The following is a 25139-nucleotide window of genomic DNA, read 5'->3' as shown; positions in this document are numbered from 1 at the left end:
GGCCACCTCTGTACAAGCAGGAGGAACAATCTTTCTAAGGATTTCGGAAAGAACGGTCGCTAAAACCAAGCAACCAAGTTTGACTCCCACTTATCAGCTTCGTGACCTGATAACTTAGTCTCTCTGAATTACTTTTCTCATTTATATAATTTAAGACTAGAAACATCAATATTGACTTGTCAGGTTTCTGTGGGAATTAAAAGAAATGACATCTGTGAAAATGCTCTGTATAATTCTTGAATCGAGAAGCTATTCGATGTTTATTGAAATTGAGTGAGCAATGAACTTTATTCTACTTAGATTTGCATAGTAGTTAAAGAATATTTACTACTTTCTTCTCTTCCAGCTTTTGAAGAATTATTGGCTAGAACATTTTTCAGGGAACTCTGTAGACCCTGGGGTAATAATTGTGATGGGATGTAGTACATTGGCCCACACTAGTGGCCAGCTAGCTAGCTTCCCCCTGGGCCTTATCAGAACACGCCTGCAGGCTCAAGGTGAGTTTTTTTTTTTTTAAATGAAGTAACAGTAAGTTAAAAAAGTTAACAAGAATTACTTTAATGAAGTAATAATAAAAACTGAGATAAAAAATTAAAAATAACTAAGTTACTTAAATGAGTAGAAATTAATGATTTTACAAACCAAAAAACTGTAGAAATGATAAGTAAAAAGCTAACTCTGATTTTTAAAGTATAATCTTGAATTTTTTTTTTTATTGTAGAGCCTTTTGTGACTTTTAGATTTTATTTCTTCTACAAAGTTCTGTTTGGAACTCTGCACATTTCTCTTTGTTACCGATGATCTCTTTCAGGAGTTTACAATTAGAAAGTGCCAAGCAGAACAATAGAAAAGATTTTACTTTCTTCAGATCGAATCAACAGTTACTCACTATGAGCATGTAATTTTCCCCTAGTTCTGCTATTGTTGTTAATTCTGTGTTAGGAACTTAATACATCTGTGGAATTGAAAGCAACTGTTTTGTATCCCAGTCCACTAAGCAAGGAGATGGAAGGGAGGGTGTCTGTTTTGTCCCTCTTAAGTGAAATGTTAGGAGTTTAGATTTTAAGCAAATACGTTTTTCATTTTTCAAGAAGGAAAAAAAAAAACACTTCACATAATCCTATTATTATCTTCCTGAGTAAACTATGTAAGGGATCATGTGGTAAGTGATATTCTTGTACATTCCTTCCTCCCTTCTTTTTGGGAAGATTTTTGGATTTAATTGATATTACAGTCCAGGTGGGGAATCTCTCAGTTCATCCCATCACCCATCCATCCCTCTATCAAACTATTTATGTCATACCCAATTCCCACTGCTCCTTTGAGTTTCCTTATTAAGGACTTTCAAATATTGCCCATTAGAACTTTCTGCAGTCAGGGAAAGATTTTACATCTGTGCTGTCCAGTATGGTAGCTGCTAGTCACACATGGCTGTCAGACACTTGAAATGTTGCCAGTGCATCTGAATTTTTAGTTTTCTTTAATTTTAATTAATTTAATATTAAATAGCCACATGTGTCTAGTGACTATCCTATTGGATGGCACAGGACTATTCAGTAGGGAAAAAGGTGTACTCTGAAGTAATTTCGACCTCTGTTAATTCTCATTCATCACTGGACTTTCTTAAGGTATAAAGATTAAATATTGAATTATACACTGATTTCTTTTTTCAATTTATAGCACTGGAGCAAAAAGAAACAACCATGATTCATCTCATTCAAGATATATATAACAAAGAAGGAAAAAAGGGATTTTTCAGGGGTTTCACTCCAAACATCATAAAAGTGCTCCCTGCAGTGGTCATCAGCTCTATTACTTATGAAAAAATGAAACGATATTTTGGATTAATTTAGAAGTGAAATATCAAATTGCTGTCATTACTATAATCACTTAATTATAAGCTAACACCTGGGTTGTAAAAAGAAACTAATTTTTTCCTTAAAGAAAAGCAGTATCAAATAATTGTTAAAATGTTTTCTCTTCATCTATTACAAAATCTATAAGTTAAAGAATCATTTTAGTAGAGTTCTTTAATAATGATATATCCTTAATATTCACAGAATTCTACTTATATTTCTCAGTTCTCTCCCTTGAAATTAGTTTTTATTGGGTTTAAATATATCATAGTAACATTATACAACATTCGGTCAGTTGTAGTAGTTTGTGTTAACCTTTTTGTATTTAAATGGTTTTTTTTAAGAGATGAGCTTGAAAATTTTTATATACTAAAAGAAAAATCAGTGCATTCGAAATTGACATGGCAAATGATCAGAGTCTGTTTCTCTTCCTTTAACACAAAATGGAAAGTTGTTTTCCTAATTCCTTCTGTCAGATTGTGGATGGAATAATGATAACAGGATAACATTTTCTTACTTTTCTGGGTACTTTTATTTGTAAATATAACATTGTTAGTTCATTTTAATCCTTGATATTTTTAGCTGTTATAAGGACAAATCAGCATCGGACACATTTTCTTTTATCTTCTGGTTAATTTCAGGTGTTTCACTCCAAACATCATAAAAGTGCTCCCTGCAGTGGTCATCAGCTCTATTACTTATGAAAAAATGAAACGATATTTTGGATTAATTTAGAAGTGAAATATCAAATTGCTGTCATTACTATAATCACTTAATTATAAGCTAACACCTGGGTTGTAAAAAGAAACTAATTTTTTCCTTAAAGAAAAGCAGTATCAAATAATTGTTAAAATGTTTTCTCTTCATCTATTACAAAATCTATAAGTTAAAGAATCATTTTAGTAGAGTTCTTTAATAATGATATATCCTTAATATTCACAGAATTCTACTTATATTTCTCAGTTCTCTCCCTTGAAATTAGTTTTTATTGGGTTTAAATATATCATAGTAACATTATACAACATTCGGTCAGTTGTAGTAGTTTGTGTTAACCTTTTTGTATTTAAATGGTTTTTTTTAAGAGATGAGCTTGAAAATTTTTATATACTAAAAGAAAAATCAGTGCATTCGAAATTGACATGGCAAAATGATCAGAGTCTGTTTCTCTTCTTTAACACAAAATGGAAAGTTGTTTTCCTAATTCCTTCTGTCAGATTGTGGATGGAATAATGATAACAGGATAACATTTTCTTACTTTTCTGGGTACTTTTATTTGTAAATATAACATTGTTAGTTCACTTTTATCCTTGATATTTTTAGCTGTTATAAGGACAAATCAGCATCGGACACATTTTCTTTTATCTTCTGGTTAAAAAACACTTGAGGGAAAGAATTTTAAAAATTAAATCTGTTATTTCATACTTGGTGAAGTAGTTCTTATTCAACCTAGGAGTTGATTGAGTCAGCCCTTTGAATTCCTAAATGTCCCTTTTCACTTTTATGAAAAAATGACTCCTATTCTCTGTTGGAATTATTTATTATCTAGTTACATAAATTATTTAAATCTGAGTGTGATGAGACAGTGGTAACGGGCTCGCTGGTCACAATAGGCCTCAAAGGAAGAACTGCGTAACCAACCTGACTGAAGTCTCTTCTACCTATTGATTGAATTAATGCAACAGAGATCATCTTAAGAATTTTCACTTTCAAAAGAAGTTCACTATGCATTCATCAGGTAAACTGTTCCAGAAAATTTCAGATTACTTTATTTGATATTTGCTCATAAGTTGCAAATGTGATAGTCTGTTTGTATTCATGCCCATGAAAATCACATCGAAAGCACTTACACTGAATCACAGTAGTCTTGACATATATAGCAACATGGCTGTTTGAAGATGCTTATCAACGACGATTTGTTAAAATTGTGAACTGAATGGCAACATGTACTGAAAGTGTATCTTTGTACTCTATCATGATATGAGAGAACCAGAATGGAGGGTAGAGATTAAGAGTCAATATTTTAAAAGGTGCTTTACCCATGTATCTTGTTTGTCTAAATCAGTCTGTTCCTTCTGAGATGGTACAGAATCAGCAAATGCAATGTTCTTGTGGTCCTGGCTTTGAGCCGTCGTCTTGCTGATCCAAAGATTTGCCTTTGTTAATTTCCTGAAGATGATCAGTTTCTTGGTGATAGAGTACTTAAAAATTACAAGATTGAGAGATATATCACAGCGCAAAGTTATTAATTTATAGTGGAGCTTCATATTTTCCATTAACCAGAATACTTTTATCTCTTCTCTGGGGCACACCCTTTCCTGTATCGAAGTATCCAGGAAACCGAATACGTAATGAGAAGATCGATGTGGAATTAGAACAAAGAGAGGAAGATATCTTGGAGGGATGTTGTACTCAGACTCATCCCAATTAAGGTGGGAAGAGTTGAGAACATTGTACATAAGGGAGAGGAGCTGAGAAGTAGGAGAGAGAATTGTGGAATTTTAGATAAACTGAGTTATGGACTCCCAGAAGGGAGGAAGGCAAACCTCACGCAAAGTCCGGGAGTGCATGTGTGAGAGACTTGAGTCATGGTGGTAGTAGTAGTTGTGCACATAGACTTTTCAAAGCTTTACACATTGACGAAACATCTTGAGCGGGAACGTGGAAATGGGGAGGTCCACGGAGTGTTAGGGAAATCACAGGTAGCCTGGTCATTTTTGAACATGTGGTGTTTAGGAAGGTCTAGTGAGATGCGGGGTTACTGCTGTAGGCCAGTGGCAGGTCATGGAGAGCTTTGAGTTATATGTGCTAATGACATGCTCTGGTGTAAGAAGATAACTTTGACAATAGGACCAAGTTACTGAAGGAGGATGTTGTAGAGCCAGTGAGACCGATTAGGATGTTGTTGCCATAGCTTGAGTTAGAAAATGCTGGCTTCTGGGTAAGGGCTTCTCTTTAGAGTAGGTAGACTCAGTTATTATATCAGAGTGCAAAGTCCAATGCTATCTTTTGTTTTTAATTAAAAAATCAAAATCTACTTTATTAAGTGCCTGATACATGCTAGGTATTATTTCAAGGCACTTTTCAAGGTACTTCTCTTGCTTAATTCTAACGACCATACTGGAAGGTTAAGATTATTTTTGGTTGGGGAAACTAAGCGTAGATAGGTAAGTGCCTTGAACAGATCTTTCCACACTTCCTCCCTCACTAAGGATTGGGCTCACCCTTCGCTTTCAGGGCCTCTGTTTTCCACGAAGGCCTACTGTCAGCCATAAACTTGGGTATGGCTTGGATATTGTGTAACAGTTCCCAAAGTGATGGTTTAGCCCATTGTTTAGCCTCTCAGTTCTCTTAGGTTGGGTCTAAGCCTGACTGATAAGCTTCCTGCTCTTAGACATGGAGGATGCCTGAGGGGTGACCTTTATAGGTCATCTCACTGTATGTAACTGGAACACTGAAATCTGGGAGTTGGAGTAAATCTTAAAGAAACAGCAGATGTCCTGTCTGCATGACACAGACAAAAATAACTGGACAACATCATAAGATCTGTGGTGTAGGAGTTGGATTTACACAGGAAGCACCTTACTTTATAGTTTCTCGGATACCATTAAAGTGTAAAGATCAGCTCCCTCGTGGGTCACCTTGCAGAACTGTGATACGAATTAGTGAAATTCTGTCTCAAGGTCTTCGGAGGGTTAGAAGTATGTTATAGGATTTAGATTATTACTAAGATTATTAGATAGGTTAAGGGGTGAGTTATAGAAGAGACTTGGTAAGATGAATTAAAGATAAAGAAGGCCCATAGCAGAAGTGGTAATCTGGGAGGCACTTGGGATTAAGTGCGCACTGAAACTTTTGACTCGAAGAAATCTCTGGACTTTACTCAGAAAGGCAAGGATTCTCCAGACAATCACCGAGGACTTTCAGGAAGTTATTTGCAGGCCACTGAAACGAAACAGTGATCCAGAGCCTCTAGCAGAGCGCCCACTTCTCTCGCTTCATGCGAAGCCTGCGTTCCTGAAGGCGCTGCAGAACTTCCTTACATCGTCGCTCTGCCCGGACTGCATATTAAAAGCTAATTTATTAATCCGCTCACGTTGGAGAGAGCATTGAGAAAATTCCAGCTTGTTGATCCTAACATGCTGAAGGGTGGTTGTAAACCCTGGCAAAAGCAAAAAAGCATCCACGAGTTCTCATGGTCTCTAACATTTCAGGAAACAGACTGTTTTATCCACCTCATTTTGGGGCTAGGGTTTAATTTTTCTCAACAATCTTGCTTCAGATATTAGTAAATCTGTTGTAGATACGTGGAAAAAAGTCTTGAATAGGGAACCTTAATTTCACAGGAGCTTGTCGGTCCGCTAATCAATGCACAGTTCTCTCCCTCCAGAAAGGGCAGGGTATCTGTGGGGATGATCTTGGTGGACTGATGGATAAAACGGGAGTAGTGGATTTTCCCTGAGGCTGTTCAGAGTGTCCCTCGCTGCCTTGTCCTCATCCCATCTTTGATGTTCTCAGCGATCATCAGTCTTACATAAATAAATAATTAGGTATATTTACATGGATGAGTATACATGCATCTATTTTTTTGCTCTGTCAGCTGAGATGGCCCAAAAGAAACACCATCTCTGGAGCAACAAGCACACCAAACGCCCAGATCTTGGTTTCTAATACCATTCTCCAAGAAAGGAACCAGGACTCCTTGGAGAAATAACTGAGTCTAGGACTGGAGAAGTAAATATATGAACACCTTGCACATCTTGCACACCTTGTTGGGGACATATCAAAGAGGCTCAGGAGCCAACTGAAAAAGCTTCCAGTCACCAAAGCTGGAATAATTTGGGCCACAAAAATTAATGAAGTAGTATTGGATTATAACCCAACATATAAAGTATCCATGAGTCCATGGTGATGTAAATAAATGATTGAATAAATAAATAACTGGGGGAGAATCGGCAAATCTCTGCAGAAGAATTTCAAATAATTTATGTAGATACGTCTTCCTCAGCTCCACACTCATTAAGTGTGGGCTATGCATAGTGACTCCGGAAGAGGACAATATGGAAATGGAGAGAGAATAACTTCATTGTAGAAATGTGGCAAACATCGCCTCACCGGACCATCAAAGTTGACATCAACTAAGTCGTACTGACAGTATGCACTATTGATATCATGTGATGAGAATGGCACTTGACTTCTGTGTCTTCCTTCCAAAAACCCATAACCCCGCAATCATGAGAAAACATCAGAGGAATCCTAATTGAGAAACAGTTTACAAAATACTCGATCAGTCCTCTTCAACACTGTCAAGGCCATCAAAAGCAAGGCAAGTCTGAGAAACAGTCACAGACCGACCAAGAGGAGGTTAAGGAGACACGACTAAATGTAATGTGGTATCTTGGGTAGGATCTTGGAAAAGAAAAAGGGCAGTAGGTTAAAAACTAAGCAAATCTGAATGAAGTATGGACTTCGGGTAATATCAATATTGTTTTTAAATTGTGACAAATGCACCATGCTAATTTAAGATGTTAATACCATGGCGGAAACTGGGCACGGGTACTTGGGGATTCTCTTTATTATTTTCACAACTTTCCTGTAAATCTAAAACTATTCTAAAGATAAATTTTAATTTAAAAATAATTATAAAATACCTCCAATAATTATTCTTTCCAAGTTGCTCCTCAGGAAATGGTATTATTCCTATTAAGAACCTACTGAGCTAGTCCTATATTGTAAGCTCTGACTCCTTGCTCACTTAGAAAAATCGAAGGTAAGGTGCAATGCACTTTTTTTTTTTCTTTTTAGGAGTAGCTAAAGACATTGTTTCACTTGCCATGGAGTTTGCAAAGAATATTTTCACTAGATAATTTGATTTGCTGTTCAGTTCATAATTGTAATAATGATAATGGTTTTAATTAAAAAACTATATGGATGGAGCTACTAATAAACGTGAGAGGGAGGTGAGGAGCAAGTTTGTTTTTTTGTTAAATCCTAAATAGTTGAGAGTAATGTACTTGGGATGGGGTTCTCAGACCTGTTTCTGGAAAGACAAGAGAAAACGGGTATTGGTGTGGTTTTCCTTGCTGTCCAGAGTAGAAATTGAGCTTTAAGAAAAGTGATATTCTGTTTGAATACACAGTGATGCCAGCCCTGGCAGAGTCCTTTTCTTAGCAAAGGTAGTAGTTGATCTGTAATCAGAGAGCAAAAGCCTCAGGAGAAGAGAATAATTTCTTTTCATTGTTTTTTTTTCTTTTTTTTCTGATTTGTTTTTAAGTGGAACTGACTTTTGAACATTTGAGAAATCACATATAATCTGATATACTGAAACCCAAGTCAATTAAATTTAATAAGGAAAATCTATCTATGCACCCATATCCTCTTCCCGAAAAGGCCCTCTTTTCTTCAGTTTGAACTCTCTGGGGACTGCAGTGCTTTGACGTCACCCTGGGCCGGAGAACACTGTTAATTTTTCCAGCAGTGAGCACCTAACCTAAGTCAAGGAGCCTCTTATGAAGATGTGGAGAACTCAGTACCAGAAGGAGCATTAAGAAAGGCTCTCTCTGGTGCCTGAGGCGGTAAGATTTAACACTGAGCGCTGTGACAGCCTTGTTCTCTACCTCTTGAAGAGAACTGATCTGCATCGCGGGAGGAGATGGACGCAGGAGCGCAGGTCAAAGCAGACACACGGGGTAGAGAATCCTGAGGCTGCGCCAGTTCGAAGTTCTTGTCTCACCCGGGTTCCGGCTGCAGCCCCTCTCTTTTTGCATAAGTTAAGTCAAACTGGATTTCTGGCAGTTGGACTCTTCAAACATTATCTCTTTTCTAGCCTACTTAGGTTTCTTAAAAATTTTTTTTGAAAATAGGAAATATAAAAATTAGGGTTTATTATGACTATAAATTGACTACACACACGTAATACAATGCAATACACAGAGTCAACATCTAGAAGATACTTGAAGCTGTATAGACATTAAAAGGGAGGGTTAATTAAAATCAACCACAATAACGAAGAAGAAATACTATAATTTAAAAAAGTAGTACGTTTTTACAAAAGAAGCCAAGGGTTACAAAATGAACTTCAATCGTCCTACCCTTCCCGACCCCCCCCCCGCCCCCGCACTGTACAAATTGTATTACATACTCAGGGCTTGAGCAGATGACTGAGTCACTGAGAAATCCTTCACAGGGATTATTAAGGTCTTGACTCCAGGTGAACCTTTGCTTTTGTTATTGATGGGACGATGCTGCTGTGATAGATTGTTTTTCAATATCTAAAATAAGTTTTAAAGATATATTACATTTCTTCTGTTGATTTGCTTTAGTTTTATTGTAATGGACAGTAAATATGGACAGAATATTTTTTCAAAGCAAAAACATATTGTTTCGCCCAGTTTTTAAACAATATTTTAGTTCTGTATCTTTTGTTAGCGTATAGTAGGGACCCATAACTGTATGGATGGCTGAAAAAATAAAGACGCGCTTATCATCCTTGGATCCCCTCCTGCCTGCATTCCCGTCTCAGCGTTTACTAGTTTTTCCAAAACCGTTCTTCATCTTTAAGTTACAGCGCCCTCTCCTGAGTTATTAGCAACATTACATTTGGCCGTTTTTCCAATAGTGGCCGCTTTTCCTTCAGAAGGGTAAAAACTTTGCAAATGTACTAAAGAGATGAATTTTCTCCAAATTGAATCGCGCTCAAATTATTTGAAACTTATTACACAGATACTAGTACAGTGACATCACTACAAAGAAACAAGTGATCATGAGTTTGAAGATATTACAAAGATACAAGCAAACTTTAATGTAAAAGATATTCAGTTTTGAGTATATGTAGCAAAAAGGCATGAAAGAAAAGTCAGCAAAATGTTTTAAAAATGAGTGATTAACACTCTAAAATGAGAAATGTGCATTTGAAGTTCCTCTGCACAGCAAATCTTTTAAAATGAATGTTAGAGGAGCATTTTTAAAAAAAATTGCTTTGTACATTCTTAGTATTGTTATTTATTCGACCCAGATTTTTCTATAGCTACAGAACCCTGGAGGTGTGATTAAGTTGTTTTATGACTCCCTTGACTAAATTGTATGCTCCATGAAGACAGAGACCCCTTTATATTTCCATATCTAAAAATACTTAAAACCATAAATTCACACCGATACCACTCATTCACATCCAACACTGTAGGGTTCATTCTAGCTTCCCCCTTTGCATACTTGTAACTCATTTCTCTGACAGCAAGTGACCTACATCTCATTATGCCCAACATATTTGTTTATTTTCTCAGTCCCTTTCTATGTCACCAATCTCCCAACCCATTACGCAGCTGCTCTGCTCAGCCAGCTACCTTCTTTCTTGACCCATGCTGGGTGGCTTTCCTCAAACCTGCCTAATGGCTTTTAACAGGTGATTCAGAAAGGAAGGAAGGAAGGAAGGAAGGAAGGGAGGGATGGAGGGAGGGAGGGAAGGAGGTGGAGGCTTTACACAAGAAAATAAAAGTATAGAATATAGAATAATTTCCATGATTACTGATTCAACAGATATGCATTTTTTTTGCATTTTAAATCTTTCAATATTGGGAGAGAGGGAGGGAGGGAGGGAGGGAGGGAAGGGGGTGGAGGCTTTACACAAGAAAATAAAAGTATAGAATATAGAATAATTTCCATGATTATTGATTCAATAGATATGCATTTTTTTTTGCATTTTAAATCTTTCAATCTTCAGAATTTACATAAAATTTACAAACTGAAGATGGTTTTAACACAGCAAAGACGGTTTTAACACAGTCTTTTACATAACTATTTTCAAAATGATGCCCTATGTGGTTTTGAAGCCAGTTAGAATTTGACACAACTGTTTTGAAATGGGAAGTCTTTACATGATTTAGTAATAGTGACAATTAAGTGCCATTTTTTATGTTGGAGAGTTGTCTGAATTTTCTTTTTGGGGTCTGAGGGTAGTGGATAGGCTGTGCAAGAGACAGAATTTACCTTCTTATCTGGAATTGTCTACTAAATGACTTGAGAAATCTGGAGAGAATATCCTCTTAGCTTAATGTGATAAATGAATCAAAACTTAAAATGATTATTGTCTCCTTAAAGACTACTAGGATATTCAAGTTCAAATTTATTGCTCGATAAAATTATCTTTCCAGTGATGGTGATGGCTTTACACTGAGCCAATCGAATTCTCTTTTATAACCCACTTTGCGATCCCTGATGTTTGACACAGCAATGACCAGGATTTAGAAATAGGACCAGGTTCTGTGGACAGGCTGAGACTTTGGTCTTATTGGCACCACACAATAACTAAGTGGTCCAGTAGATGAAAAGAGTGAACTTGTTTACCAGCTAAAACTATGAAAATTTAGAATGATTATTTAAGCAGAGTTCCCGCTAACGACAAGGTGTTCAAAGTAGGTGCTGAAGGAGGTCTTTGAACACTGAAATAGATGAAATTGATAAAATTCAAAGGTTGTTAAAGTGGAAGATGGTAGTCCTTGAGAAGACTAAAAGTTGGGGAAGACAGAAGCAAGCTGAAGTGGTCTGGACCCTAGACTTCTGTCCTGACCACAGAAAGGAATGGGTCAAGGAAGTGTGACTTTGGAGTTTCTAACTCTTGGCCTCTGGAGGAACCACTGGTCTTTGGGACCTCTAATTACGAGAGAGAGAGAGAGAGAGAGAGAGAGAGAGAGAGAGAGAGAGAGATTTAAGTCTGGGATGACTATTTCAAACAGCCTCTCTTCAAGTAGAAAGTGCCACAGTAGGGGTTAGAAGGCATTTTAAAGGATAGATAGAAAATTTGATGATATTCGAAGGCCTTTCTAAAGGAAGAGGATAATTCTTTTATTTTTAATTAATTAATTATTTTTAGGCAAGGCAACCCTTGGTTGACCTCACAGATTGCAAGGATCTTGTCAGCTTGCAAGGGTCTTGTCAGTTTACAATCTCTTGGTTTGTGTTTTTTTAAAAAATATTTTACACCTACAGCACCTGGTCTTCCTAGGTGGTCTCCCATCCAAGTACTAACCAGGCTCGCTTCGCAGATCAGACAGGATTAGGCTTGTTCAGGGTAGCATGGCGGTTAGAAGAAGAGGATAATTCTTAACAAGACTGGAAATTGTAGGTGATATAAGAAAATAAACTGGTTTCGAGATGATTTTACTAACCAGGCAGTTCTTAGTTTACAAACTCTATCTGAAATATATAAAATAGTGTGGGGGGAGGTAATTTCAGGGTCTGAATTCCTGGATTTTGTTGGAATAACGTCTTTGTTTAGCCATTCAGAATATGTGGGGACAGCTTTACTTATGGGTACAGACTTGTATCTCCTGCAGGTAATAGGGATACAAGGATGACACATCTCCCAGTTGACACAGCTGAAGGATTAGGACCCTAATATTTTCTCTTAAATTCAACGTGCCTTCCTTAATCCCATGGTATGCAGTAGGTTCTGTCTTACCTGGGCAGTAGACCCCAAACCTTGTAACTGCACCCATCTCGAGAGGGTGGGCCTGAGATTTTTCTGAGGGGTGCTCCTGGCTGATGCGCCCTGTGATTTACCAGAGGCAGATTGTACTAAACTATAGAGCAAAGCAGGTCCCCTTTTTACCACTGCCTACCTGGATAGACGTCGATGTTTTCTGTGAAAGATCCTTGAGTTTCTCCGTTCTGGTTTCATTTTTCTCGGATTAATTGAGATATAATCGACATATAACACCGTTACTTTTGGGTGTCCCCCCCCTTTACAATTAATTGTTTTCTGATTTAATCTATTTCTTAGAGCAGAATTCCCATCGCAGGTGTGCAACCACCCAACTCTCTCATTTTTGTGAATAAAAAACAGGCCCAGAGATGAGTAGTGTCTGTGGAGTCACAGGAAAAAGGTATCTGTGTGAGATAAAGATCTGCCAGGCAAAGCCCGACCTGGAGCAATTTCCTGGCAGCGAGAACCACCTCCGGGGCAGTGAGCCAAGGCTCCAAGCTAGAAGGGAAGGGGGCTTGAAGTGAAGTAACCTGAGCTCAAACGGCCCCTGACAGCTGACGCCGAAACCCACGGCTTGTGGGAGCTAGCTCCGCTATCCGCACCCCCTGACAGCGGGGACCGAGCAGCATTCTCGGCCCACGGCCCACAGCCCTTCCCGAGACCCACCCGCAGCCCTTGCACTTCCTGCCCGCCCTCGGCCGCGCCAGGCCCGTCCCTCCCGCTTCTGGCGCAGGCCGGCGCGGGGCGAGCTCCTCCCCGAGCAGCAGCGGGCGCGGCCCCTCCCAGCGCGCCGAGCCGGGCTTGGGTGGGGTCTCGACTCTGCCTCCAGTGCACCCCGATCCCCTTCCAGCCAGGCCCGCGGCCGACGCGCGGCCCCCGGTGCTTGCGCTCAGCTGGGCCGCCCCGCGCCGCCGGGACCATGCTGCGCTGGCTGCGGGGCTTCGTGCTGCCCGCGGCGGCCTGCGAGAGCGCGGAGCAGCCGACGCGCTACGAGACCCTCTTCCAGCAGCTGGACCGCAACCGCGACGGCGTGGTGGACATCCACGAGCTGCAGGAGGGGCTCAGGAACCTGGGCATCCCCCTGGGCCAGGACGCCGAGGAGGTGGGTCGCTGCTGGGCGCGGCCAGCACGCTGGGCGGCGGCCCGCGCGCCGCCAGGAGGAAGGAGGAACTGGGGCTCCCAGCCCGCGAATGCGCTCAGACGCTGCGGGATGGGGCGCGCGGCCAGGTGTCCCCGTACCAAAGGCGCGTCAGGATACGAAAGGCTACGGGTGTTTTTTCAGATGAAATTAGGGCAGCGAGCACTCTGGCCCATTGCACCACGATGCTTTTGGTCTGAACGCATCCCAGGTCCTTGACCCGCCTTTTTGCGCCTTTGCAAACATTTAATCAAACTTGAACGTTTTAGCTCTCGGATTTCAGTGGGCCCCAACCTCTGGCTCACACTTTGTATCCCTTCGAAGCTGCTTGGTTACACCAGCTAGTTTTGTCTGTTTCAGATCTGTTTGAAAATCAATCTTACTTTTCTCTCAACTTCCTGTTGGGAGGAGACATGCCATCGATTAAGACAATCTCTATGCCCAAAGTACATAAATTGAACTCAAGGGTTGGCCTGTCGCTGAGCAATTTCAGCTTCTCTGAATCATTTCTTTGTGATCCTGAAGTTCAGCCTTTTTAGCGGGGCCGAGGAACTTGGAACCTTTCCAACCCCACTGAAACGTAAGAGGACACTTCAGCATTCCCTATGCCAACAGGGAGAGTGATTCAGCCACAAGTGCCAACAACTGTTTTACAGTGAAGTATTTTAAGCTACCCATCCAGTGTCTTTATTAGTGACCGGCCTCTTCAGTTTACTATTTCTTCTTGAGTCAGATTTAGTAAGTTACAGTTTTTAGGAAACTGCCCATTTTGTCCGAGGTTCATAATATTCACTGATGATTTAAAAAAGTTCTGATCGTATCTGTAGTTATGTTCTCTCTCATTCCTGATAGCTGTCTTCACCCCTCCCCCCAACCCTTGTTGAATCTTGCCAAAGTTTTTTTTTCCTATTTATACTTTGAAAGAAGCCATTTTTGGTCTTTTTTGTTGATTGTCTTTTTTCTTAATTTCTGTTTATTTCCTTCTACTTTCTTTGGGTTTATTCATTTGCTTTTTCTAATTTCTTCAGTGGAATGCTTGATTCATTAATTTTGAGCTACAATATCCCTTTAATCACTTCTTTAGTTACATCCCACAAGTTTGTACTATTATTTAGTTCCAAGTATTTTCTAGTTTCCAATACGACTTCATCTTTGACCCATGAATTATTTAAATGTGTGCTTTAAATTTCCAAATATTTGCTTTTTTTTTTGGTTGGTTCTTTGAAAATATGAATAAAATAACCTCTGGCAAGATTAAGGAAAAGAGAGAATGCAAAATTAGGAAAAATAATGTCTTTAGTTTTTAAAAATTTATATAAGAACAAATGATAAAGTAAGTTGTGTAAAACTGTGTTTGCAAACACATAGAACAGGATGGCATATGTTTATCACTATAATATATGTATTTTATACAAATACATAAAATATACCTTATACATACATATACACATATATAATGTGACTCCCTGTGCTCATTCCAGATGTTATTAATTATTCCCAGCACTACTTTTTGACAGGTACATTCTTCAATAAAAGGTTAATATGGTTATTTCTGGGTGGTAGGAATAACTTTTCCACTTTTTTCTTTACAATTTTATATTATTTCAGGTTTTTAAAAAAATAATGATACATTACATTTTTATTATTAGAGAAAAAAAGTCTTTTTTTTTTAAATAATCTCACCTCTTCTGGGATGAGCCTTTCTGGACTCCCCTTTACAGAAGAGCTGATCACACCCTACCTATGTGTAGGTTTTTTGTCTCACATGTCACAGCCGTTATAATTTTCAGGTGGTATTATTTTTATTTGTTAACTGTGCCCTCCACCACGACCAAGCATCTTGAGGATGAGGATCATGTCTTATTCATCTAAGCAAAGAGAAGAGAGAAAATTCCTGAGGAATGTAAGAATATGGAATGACAGTAGAATGTAGTCCGAGGAACAAGGTTATAGAGGTCATTACTAACTTTCCCTTAACTAGTAGTCTTATCAGCTTTTTAGAGGATTTTCTGTCTCTTCCTTCTCTTCCTTCTTCCCCTCCTTTTCCTTGGTTGTTTTCATCAAGGCCACTTTAGGACAGTCTAAAGGACAGTCCCAGTGTTTGGGTGTCATTGGAGGTGCTCTGAGGAAAAAAAAATTCATGACAGTAAAGAGTAGAGGAAATAATGTGAATTTTAATTTACTGAACTAGAAATCATGAAAGTAAACTGATGGTGAAGAGTCGGCGGTTTTAGCTGGAAGTATGCTTATTTTGTTTCAGTTTGGGCTTGGAAGACTTTGGAATAGTTGTAGCCCCCTCCCTCAAATCTGAATTTAGAATTAAGGCAATAAAATAAAAACAGAGGATCTTGCCCAATAGGGTTTTACAAATATTTTTTCTTCCTTCTCGAATCTCAGCATCATTTAATGGCAACTCTTTTATTAATACACAGAGGAGAAAGGACATTTTGTAGAGTGTGAAGCTATTTCTGCACCCAAGTTCAGGGCTGGCTGATTAACAAATGTGTTCAATTAGCCTGGGAAATTATAAGCAATTTTAAAACTAAGTTGTTTGCCCTATTTTCCCAGGCACAAACTCTTGCTGGAACTTTCGTAGGGGAGACTTGGAATCGTAAGGGGCATTGCATTCTTGCAGCTGAGAGGGTTACTGAGAGCAAGAAGGGAAGCAGCTCAGAGAGCTCAGAGTTCCATACTCAGTGCAAACTGACCATGTAACCTTGGTCAAGTCATTTTACCCCTTGCTTTACTTTCCTTATTTTTGAAATGCACACATCTACCCTGCCTCCTGGAGAGAGCTTTAGATCCCATATGACTGGATACGAAAGATCATGTGAAATAACCCCTTTAAAATGTGATGCCACACGTACTACATGGCCAGCTCCTTGAGGGCCTTCTGCCCCCATGGGTATCAGGCATATGCTGAATGATTCGGCAGTGTCAGAGGAGCAGTTAGACTGGGTGACCTGATTTAAGGGCTCTTCTAACTCATATTCTATGATTTTTTGATGCTCCGTCTTTAAATTTCATATTCACAACTACAGATGGAATAGGATCTCATACAAAAACAGTAGCTCAACACTGTTTATTACTTTGAATGGAATTTCTTTTTAGGGTTTCTCTCTGTGTAATAATTTCTCTGTTAAGAAGGAGGATTGTCTGTTAGAATTTCAGTTGTCAGAAACTTTATTACCTAAGGAAATACAATACAGAAGTCACAGAGGTACATTTCTAAGGCATCGTAGCAGGGAGATTATGGTATAAGGAAAACAGTGGAACTCTAGCCACATTTATGTCAAATGTTCTGAAATGTAACATATATCTTTTGTACTTTGTCCTGACGTATATTCCAAAATCTGATGTTATCCCTTCTTTGAGGCTCTTTATTTTTGAAAAATAGGAAAAAAAAAGGAAGAATTCCTTAGTAAGACATAAAATACTCTTTCCATTTTGGTGGCAGGCTACTCTTCAGTCTCCTTCCCAGACCCCTGACATCCTGTTCCCCCAACTGGGCCACAACTATGTACACTTATCTCTTTATTTTCTTCTCTATGCTTTTCATTAACCTCTCTCCCCCTTTTCTGCCTGGTAAGTTATTACCCATTGTTTAAGGCCTCAGTTCACATTTATAGTTTTACCCTAGCCCAGTCAGAATTCCTTCCTTGATCAGTATTCCAGTGAAGACGTTTAGAAATGAATACAGGACAGCATTCTGTAAGGGTGCTGCTTAACACCCCGAGTTCAAAAATCTTACCTTTTTAAGGGTCAGATAGAATCTACCAAGATATCTATATCTGAAAGATTTGTGGAAACCACAAAAAGATTTGTCGAGAAGGTTTGAAGCCTCACTCTGAAATGCTGACAATGGTATGTTCTACACTAATTGGTGGTGTGTGTATAGTGGTTATTATTATGGGTTATGGAATCACTGAGACCGGTTTTTGCCGTTTGCTACTCTTGTGACCTTGAGTAAGCTATTTAATGCCTGGAAACCTCAAACGTAGACTAGAAATGGTAAGAGCTACCCAGTAGGTTAGCACAAATATTAAAGTCATTCAGTTAATGTTTTCGAAGAGTGCCACACACACACTGTCCAATGAAGTGGAGGTATAGTGGTGAACAAGACAGACAAGGTCCTTTAACTGCGTTCTCAAAACCTTCCCTGTAGGAATTCTGTGTGTGTTGCATGGGTGGGTGAGGAATAGTTAATCAGCCAGTAATGAACAGAGAATTTCAAAAAATGGAAAGATCGAGTCAACACAAATAGCTGCCTTTTTATTAGATGAGACTGTCAACTATATTTTGCTCCCTCCTGTCAGTTCTGTGAAATACTGTCATTCTGTACCTTATTACCCTGGCCATGACCTCTGTCTCTTCTACGTGGTCCTGTGGACTCTTGTGTCCTGCCTGGGTGTCTGTCTTCTATGACTCTTTGTGACTACTTGCATTCTCTGCAGTGTACAGGGAAGGACCATTCCCTTTGGACTGTAAAATTCTCTTTTGTGGGAGAATTTGTTCTTGACTGGGCCACAGCACATCTTGTGAAACAGCATTAGACATTTGCTGCTGCTCAACATCTCTGGGGGAAGTGTTTATTGCGAAGCTTGCAGTGGGACTTATGACTAATCATGTACAAACTCTTCTTAAAGGCAAACCCATGGGCATTTCAAGGACATGTGATGGCCTTCTTTATGTTATCAATACTTGACACGATGAGTGAGTCGAGCAAGAACTAACACATAAGGGCTTAAATTTTCTTTATGAATTTTTAAAAAAGGATTTATTTTTTTGGAGCAGTTTTAGGTTCACAGCAAAATTAAGAGAAAGGGATAGAGATTTCCCATATCCTTCCTGTCCTGACACATGTGTAGCCTCCCCCATTATCAGCACTGGCTCCATATTGGCACTTTTGTTACAATTGACGAACCTGCATTGACACCTCGTTATCATTCAAAGTCCATAGTTTACTTTAGGGTTCACTCTTGGGGTTGTACATTCTGTAAGGTGGGGCTGATGTATGATGACATGTATCAGTCTTGTAGTATCATGCAGAGAAGTTTCACTGCCCTAAAAATCCTCTGTGCTCTGCCTATTCATCCTTCTACCGATTCCCCCAAATTCCTGGCAATCACTGATCTTTTTATTGTCTCCATAGTTCTGCCTTTTCCAGAATGTCATATAGGATCATGCAGTATGTAGCCTTTTCAGATTGGCTTTTTTCACTTAATAATATGCATTTACAGATTCTCTGTGTCTTTTAATGGCTTGATAGCTAATTTCTTTTTAGTGCTCAGTGATATTCCATTTTCTGGATTTACCACAGTTTATTTGTCCATTCACCTGCTGAAAGTCATCTGTGTGCTTCCAGGTTTTGGCAGTTATGAGTAAAGCTGCTGTAAACATTCGCGTGCAGGGTTTATGGACATAAGTTACATAAGTTTTTAACTCCTTTGGGTACATACCAAGGAGCGTGATTGCTGGATCATATGGTAAGAATGTGTTTAGTTTGGTAAGAAACTGCCAAACTGTCCTCCAAAGTGATTGTACCACTTTTCATTCCCACCAGCCATCAATGGGAGTTCTCGTTGCTTTACGTGAATTTCAATAGTCAACCTTTTAAAGAGTGCTCCATGTTTAGGAAAATCAATTACATAAAAGTGGTGTTTTTACTGCGAAACTGCACCTTCACAGTTCCAGTGGAGCAGGATGAGGCCCCTTCCTGTAGGTGTTAGGGGGCCAGAGCCCTCTGTGGCCCCAGAGAGTGGGGATAACAAGCCACCAACATTGTTTACGAGTTTCTCCTGACTTCTTTCTGGGACTTTTGTGTTGACTTCTGCCCTCTTTGAGATTATCCTCCCAAGTGTGCTGCCAACACCTGTAGGGACAGAGCTGGGGCCCTGGTTTTTCGAGCAGCCACTGCGATGCTGAGCGAAGATAAGGAACAGGGGGTGGGGGTGGGGCGTTGGGGCTCAGGGGAGAATCACAGAGGGAAAGGCCCAAGGGACAGATTTCCATTAGGTGCCCACTTCCCAGTCTTCACTACAACTCTTAAGTGCCCCAACCTTAGAAGAAGAATTCCTTGAAAGGTGTGACCAAACAACTTAAAAAAATGTTGGATCTCACCACCAGTCATTGTGGCCCCACTATCCCAACACTCCCCTACCCACTTTTTTCTAAAAAAGAAGCTCTTCTTTTAGAGACAGTCGTGTGCAGTGAGTGGCCCTTCTGGAAGTTTTAGGAGGAACCAGGGCTCTGCCCGGCTGATCTGGGAGCGCAGCTGGAACGCCACGGCCACGCACTCCAGGGCCGGGCCCCCAGTGTGGCCTCCACTGAGGCTCCAGGGGCCCCTCGCGCCTCCGCCCTGGAGCCGTTGCGATGCGCCATCCCCTTCCTGCGCTTTACCTGGCAGAGAGCCTTTGTCTTTCATGCCTCAGAGGACGCTGCTCTCTTAGATTTCTGCCAGCTGGACGTGTGGTGGGCAGAGTGTCCCTTCCTCCCTCACTTCCACGTCTGGGAAACTCACGGGCCGCAGTGTGGACCACACCTGCCGCCAGGGACATCCTGGATGGACGCCTTCTACGAAGAGCTCATTCGGTACCTGGACCGTAACAAAGATGGGATTCTGGACATTCTTGAGATTCAGGAAGGCCTGGAGTCTCTAGCGGGCATTTCCTTACGGGACGAAACGAAGGTGGGCCTCAGTGGGGCCAGTCAGAGAGATGCTGGGGCCGGGAGTCCTGGGGGCCTTGGGCAGAGAGGGGTACGCCAGATTGACACCTGGGCCAGGGGCCTCACCACAGTCTTCAGGTCCATTACCCACGTTCCTGTGTTAAGAATAACTCCACACAACTAATACTCTCCCCCAATTTTTCTGTTTTCCCCCTGATAATAAGACTTACAAATTCAAATTGCTCTCAAGATGCTGGCTGCAGCCTTGTTTTGGGGGTCATCTTGTTTAATGTGCTCACCTGTTATGAGTAGCCTAGATGAGTATCTAGGCCAAAGATGCTCTCTCTCCACTTCGGGGATGTCTTTTAACTTGTAATGTCCCAAATCATTGTTGTTCACTAATATTTCTATTGACCACAATATAAATTTCTTAGATGAAACTCGGTACATAAATGGCACCCCGGAATGCTGTGACGTTTTCTCTTGGATTATGCAAATCTGAGTGTACATGCTGAAAAATCAAGAAATAATTTCTAGATGAAAATTATCTCCAATTTAATTTGTAATAGGGGTTGAATAGCAGTAATTATTTTCAGTGATAAGACAGATATATTTGCTTTTGAAACTAAGTAAGAATCGATGGTATTTGAATGAAAGCTATTTAGGTTGCAGAAAAGAGAATCCTACTCACACTCGTTTTACAGAAAAGGCTAGAATTCTTTGTAGATGACTTTTATTAGATTAACGAAGCATCACTCCATTCTTGGTTTGCTAGGAGTTTTTAACCATGAAGGATGTTGAATCCATCAAATGTTTTTCTGTATTTATTTAGATGATCATATGACTTTTTTCTCTTAATGTGGTAAATAACAAGATTTTTAAAAAATGTTAACCTAACCTGGCATAACTGGATTAATATATATACATATATATGCATACATGCATTCCATTTTATATGCTGCTATTCATTTTATATATTGTTTATCATATATATTATTTTATATTTAGTGTTATCCGTTTTATATGCACTATTATCTATTTTATATATTGTTAGATTCGATCTGATTTGCTAACATTTTATTTAGGATATTTGCATCTATTTCACAAATGACATTACTTATAATTTTCTTTCATGGGAATGTTTTTAAATTATGCACTATTATCTATTTTATATATTGTTAGATTTGATCTGATTTGCTAACATTTTATTTAGGATATGCATCTATTTCACAAATGACATTGCTTATAATTTTCTTTCATGGGAATGTTTTTAAATTACAGATTAAATTTCTTTAATTCTTATAGGACTACTCAGATATTCTATCGATGATTCCATTTTTGATAAATTCTCTTTTTCTAGGCATTTTGTCTCAATTTTCATACTTTTTGATATAAAGTTGTTCATAATATCCTTAATGTCTATAGTATCTAGTGATTTTCATTGTTACTTTCTGACACTGATTATTTGCTCATTTCAGGGGTTTATCATTTTTTCGTTTTTTTCCAAGGAGCCATCTTTTGATATGGTTGATCTTTTCAATGGTATATTGTTTTCTTTTTGATTACTTTTTACTCTTTATTTCTTTCCTTCAACTTAAAAAAAATTTTTCTAATTACTTAAGATTGAGATAAATCTTAATGATGCTTCATTGATTTCTTCTTTTCTAATTATGCATTTGAAACCATCAATTTCCTTGTAAGCTTTTGTTGCATCTCACGAGTTTCAGGCCTTTTTCTCTCTGAATCCAGAGCTTAGAGGTCTGATTTTTGTATATCCTGCCACCGTGAGGCATTATTTTCCCAGAAGAGCAGGACTGTCAAACCAATAGAATTTGTAAGCTTCGAGTGGGTGATTGCAAGTGTCTTAACAGGCAGAAGGTTTATATTTTGGGTGGCAGCGGGAGAGGGCTTACATGGAATAACAAATACCATCATTTTTATTTCTTCCTCAAAGGCAATAGTTGAGATAGACAGTTTGATATGACAGCTTTTTAATAAGCATCATCTTTGGGGAAAGATTATTTAATTTTGGAAGTCGAAGGGCAGATACTATTTTAGATATTTAAATCCCATGCTAGGTCAAGTGTTTTTCTTCTATTTGGTATTAATAAAATACATGTCTTATGAGAAAACAGCCCATCTATTTGAAGTATATGTACAAATAATTTAGTATTTTAGCTCATATTAAAATCTCTCTTTTTTTTTTTCATAGAAAATTTTTACTACTGGTGATATCAACAAAGATGGGAAGCTGGATTTTGAAGAATTTATGAAGTACCTCAAAGATCATGAGATAAAAATGAAATTGGCATTTAAGAGTTTGGACAAAAATAATGATGGTGTGTCTTTATTTTCTATTTGTCACCAGCTATGAAGAAACACTTCTCATACTTCCAAGAGTCTAAAACAATGTTCATTTAGTCTCTTTTTGTAGATGATAATTCTTACAAGTGTTAATATGTGTTTTTCTTAGTAATGTGATTTTATATAGAATTCATGTTTTTAGTGAAGAAAACATAGATAGCTGTGTCCATTAAATAAAAAAAACTGTGAGTTTTAGGACTGTTTGTAAAATGTTAACTATGGAACACTCTGCTGATTCAACTTAAAGGTCTGGGTTAAATATAATAGTTATGTTTCCTTGCTCTCTAGATAAGAGGGATTTATTTTTTTTCATTTATAGGCGTAAATATTATATATTCTAATATTTAAAGAACTTTCAGATTATCTTCTATTTGATAGTTTTTTTGAAAGAATTTAGAGCAGACACTCTTAGATCCTGAAAATTAGAAAAAAAATAGCATATAGACATTTAAATAAATATCTTCTGTCTGGAATTATGGTTTTTCTATTTAGATTAATTGCTTGGAGTTAGAGTCCCAGTTGTGTAGAGCAAAAAGCAAGGGCCACAGCAAGAGAAAGAGAAGACTCATGGAACTCTTATTACCAGAAGCCACTCTTTGATAGGAAGAAGGAATTTATTTTAAAAAATTAGAATGCAGCTTCCAACGCCTCCCTATATATGAGTAATCAGGACCATTTTATTCATAGACTTATTGTTCAAAAAGAAGTGAAACCAATAGATTGAGAGAAAATATGGTTCAAATCAGGGCTTGGTAAACTTTTTTGATAAAAGGACAGATAGTAAATATTGTAGCTTTGTGGGCCATGCGATCTCAATTGCAGCTCCTCATCTTTGCTGTAACAGCACAGAAACATCTATAGACAGTATAATGAATGAGCATGGCTGTGTTTCAGTAAGACTTTATTTACAAAAGCAAGCAACGGGCCTTCTTTGGTCAGTGTGTTATAGTATACTGGCCCCTAGTTTATACGGAACATTAAGTTCAGTTAGATTCAAGGCAGGTCCCTTCAAACAAACAAACAAACAAACAACTAAAGCCTTTGAATGGTTTTGAAGACTATACGATTCTGTGACTGTCAGCCAGGAACAGCTGACTTTGTGGTGGAAAATAGTGCAGTTATAAAGGAGAATATGCAGAGCCGCATTTAAGGAATTTCTTTGCTAGCAGATGGATCTCTCTGACGGTCCTTAACTTGCGCAGATTCTCATGCTGCTCCTTTGCTCTCCTCAGGAGAATTCTCTCCAAACCCTATCATTTCTTCAAAGTCCTTCCCTTAAATGAAGCCTTCCTTTCACTACTAACAGTAGTTTTTTCCTCTTTTCCTAGAGAACATTGCTATTAATACTGGTTCAGCATCAAATCCTCTCCTACTCTGTTGTTTCGTCCTGTTGCATGCTACTAGTCTTAGAATCCTCACGAGTTCATGAGCTGCTTGTGGGAAATACAGTATTACATTTATTGCTTATATTTTTCTTTTTGTCTTCTGATTCTCCTCCTTCTGTGTACAAACATGCTCTAATTTCTCTAGTAATGATAATTTTCCCCTTCCTGTCATCCTGCTATTTCTGCTCTCTTTATTTTTATTGCCAGATTTCTCAAAAAAAAAATAGTCCAAGTTCATTTAGTCATTTTTTACTTCCTTTTAACCCAATGTGATCTATTTTTATGCATAATAAATGCCTAGTCCTTTATTAAAATGTAGATACGCATACTTGTAAAATACATAGATCCTAGCTTAATTGAATTTACCTCAAAATCAGGGTATCTTGATTTGGATCTCAGTTTTGTTGCTTATTAATGTTGTTTCTTGGTAAACCCGCTTAAAGTCTTCTCCTTTAGATGGAATATCATTATTTAACTACAAACAGGTTGTGATTTCTGAATGAAAATCTGTGTGTGTACTTGTTTAATGTATTTGTTAAATTTTGTGTTGGTGTTGCACTATGTATTTAAGCAAACCTAATACCTAAATTCGTAATTTTACCTTAATCAGTTCAAAGCTTTCCCTTATAAAATGGGGCATTTGAAATTCATGATTTCTAAGGTTCTTACTGGTTCTGAGTCTGAGTTTGTGCTCTTTTTATTTTTAAAGGAAAAATTGAGGCTTCTGAAATTGTCCAGTCTCTCCAGATACTAGGTTTGACTATTTCTGAACAACAAGCAGAGTTGATTCTTCGAAGGTAAAGTCTTCAGCTGATTGACAGTTGGTTTTTTTTGACTTTCATTTTCATAGACTGCATGAGAGCGCTGTGTTTGCAAGTGTGGCTTAAAGCGACTCCCTGCGCCTCGCCATTCCTCACTGTGTGTGTGCAATCTTTCTTCCCTTTCCCTCCCTTTTCATTCTGCATACACACATCCATCCAAAGTGCAGGAGTGAGAAACAGAAGTGCACCCACGACTCTTTCTTGCAAGGCCTCAGGGGGCCTTGGAATGGCAGTGGAGCGTTATATCCACAGAGAAGGCTTAAGAGTTTCAGTGCTGCCATCTTTCCCATTGGGTGTCGAATGGGACAGTGGAACTCATTGTTTCAAGATAAGGAGTCTGGTGGATTCCTTATATTATTTAACTTGTATGTGGCTGGATGAGAGGGAAATTTCAAAGCTCCCTCTGCTGACTGACAGAGAAACGTCACGGAT

The 25139-nt window shown here is 38.7% G+C and overlaps 2 protein-coding genes across 2 annotated transcripts in view; both read left to right on the top strand.

Moving 5' to 3' along the window:
- Nucleotides 1-1853, top strand: part of LOC102898711 (calcium-binding mitochondrial carrier protein SCaMC-1) — a 44282-nt gene extending 42429 nt beyond the window's left edge. The window contains exons 10-11 of the mRNA XM_025052291.1: nucleotides 347-497; nucleotides 1681-1853. Of these exons, the coding sequence (XP_024908059.1) occupies nucleotides 347-497; nucleotides 1681-1853 (324 nt within the window). The remainder of the gene's footprint in view (nucleotides 1-346; nucleotides 498-1680) is intronic.
- Nucleotides 1854-12855: 11002 nt separating this feature from the next.
- Nucleotides 12856-25139, top strand: part of SLC25A24 (solute carrier family 25 member 24) — a 31099-nt gene continuing 18815 nt past the window's right edge. Inside the window, exons 1-3 of the mRNA XM_006919580.3 lie at nucleotides 12856-13435; nucleotides 22350-22476; nucleotides 24596-24683. Coding sequence (XP_006919642.1) covers nucleotides 13253-13435; nucleotides 22350-22476; nucleotides 24596-24683 — 398 coding nt within the window. The 5' untranslated portion in view covers nucleotides 12856-13252. The remainder of the gene's footprint in view (nucleotides 13436-22349; nucleotides 22477-24595; nucleotides 24684-25139) is intronic.

The sequence above is a fragment of the Pteropus alecto genome, unplaced genomic scaffold, assembly GCF_000325575.1.
Source record: "Pteropus alecto unplaced genomic scaffold, ASM32557v1 scaffold106, whole genome shotgun sequence".
Classification (NCBI taxonomy): Eukaryota; Metazoa; Chordata; class Mammalia; order Chiroptera; family Pteropodidae; genus Pteropus; species Pteropus alecto.
The sequence above is the reverse complement of the archived record's forward strand: the minus strand, read 5'-3'. Positions and strand labels throughout refer to the sequence as shown.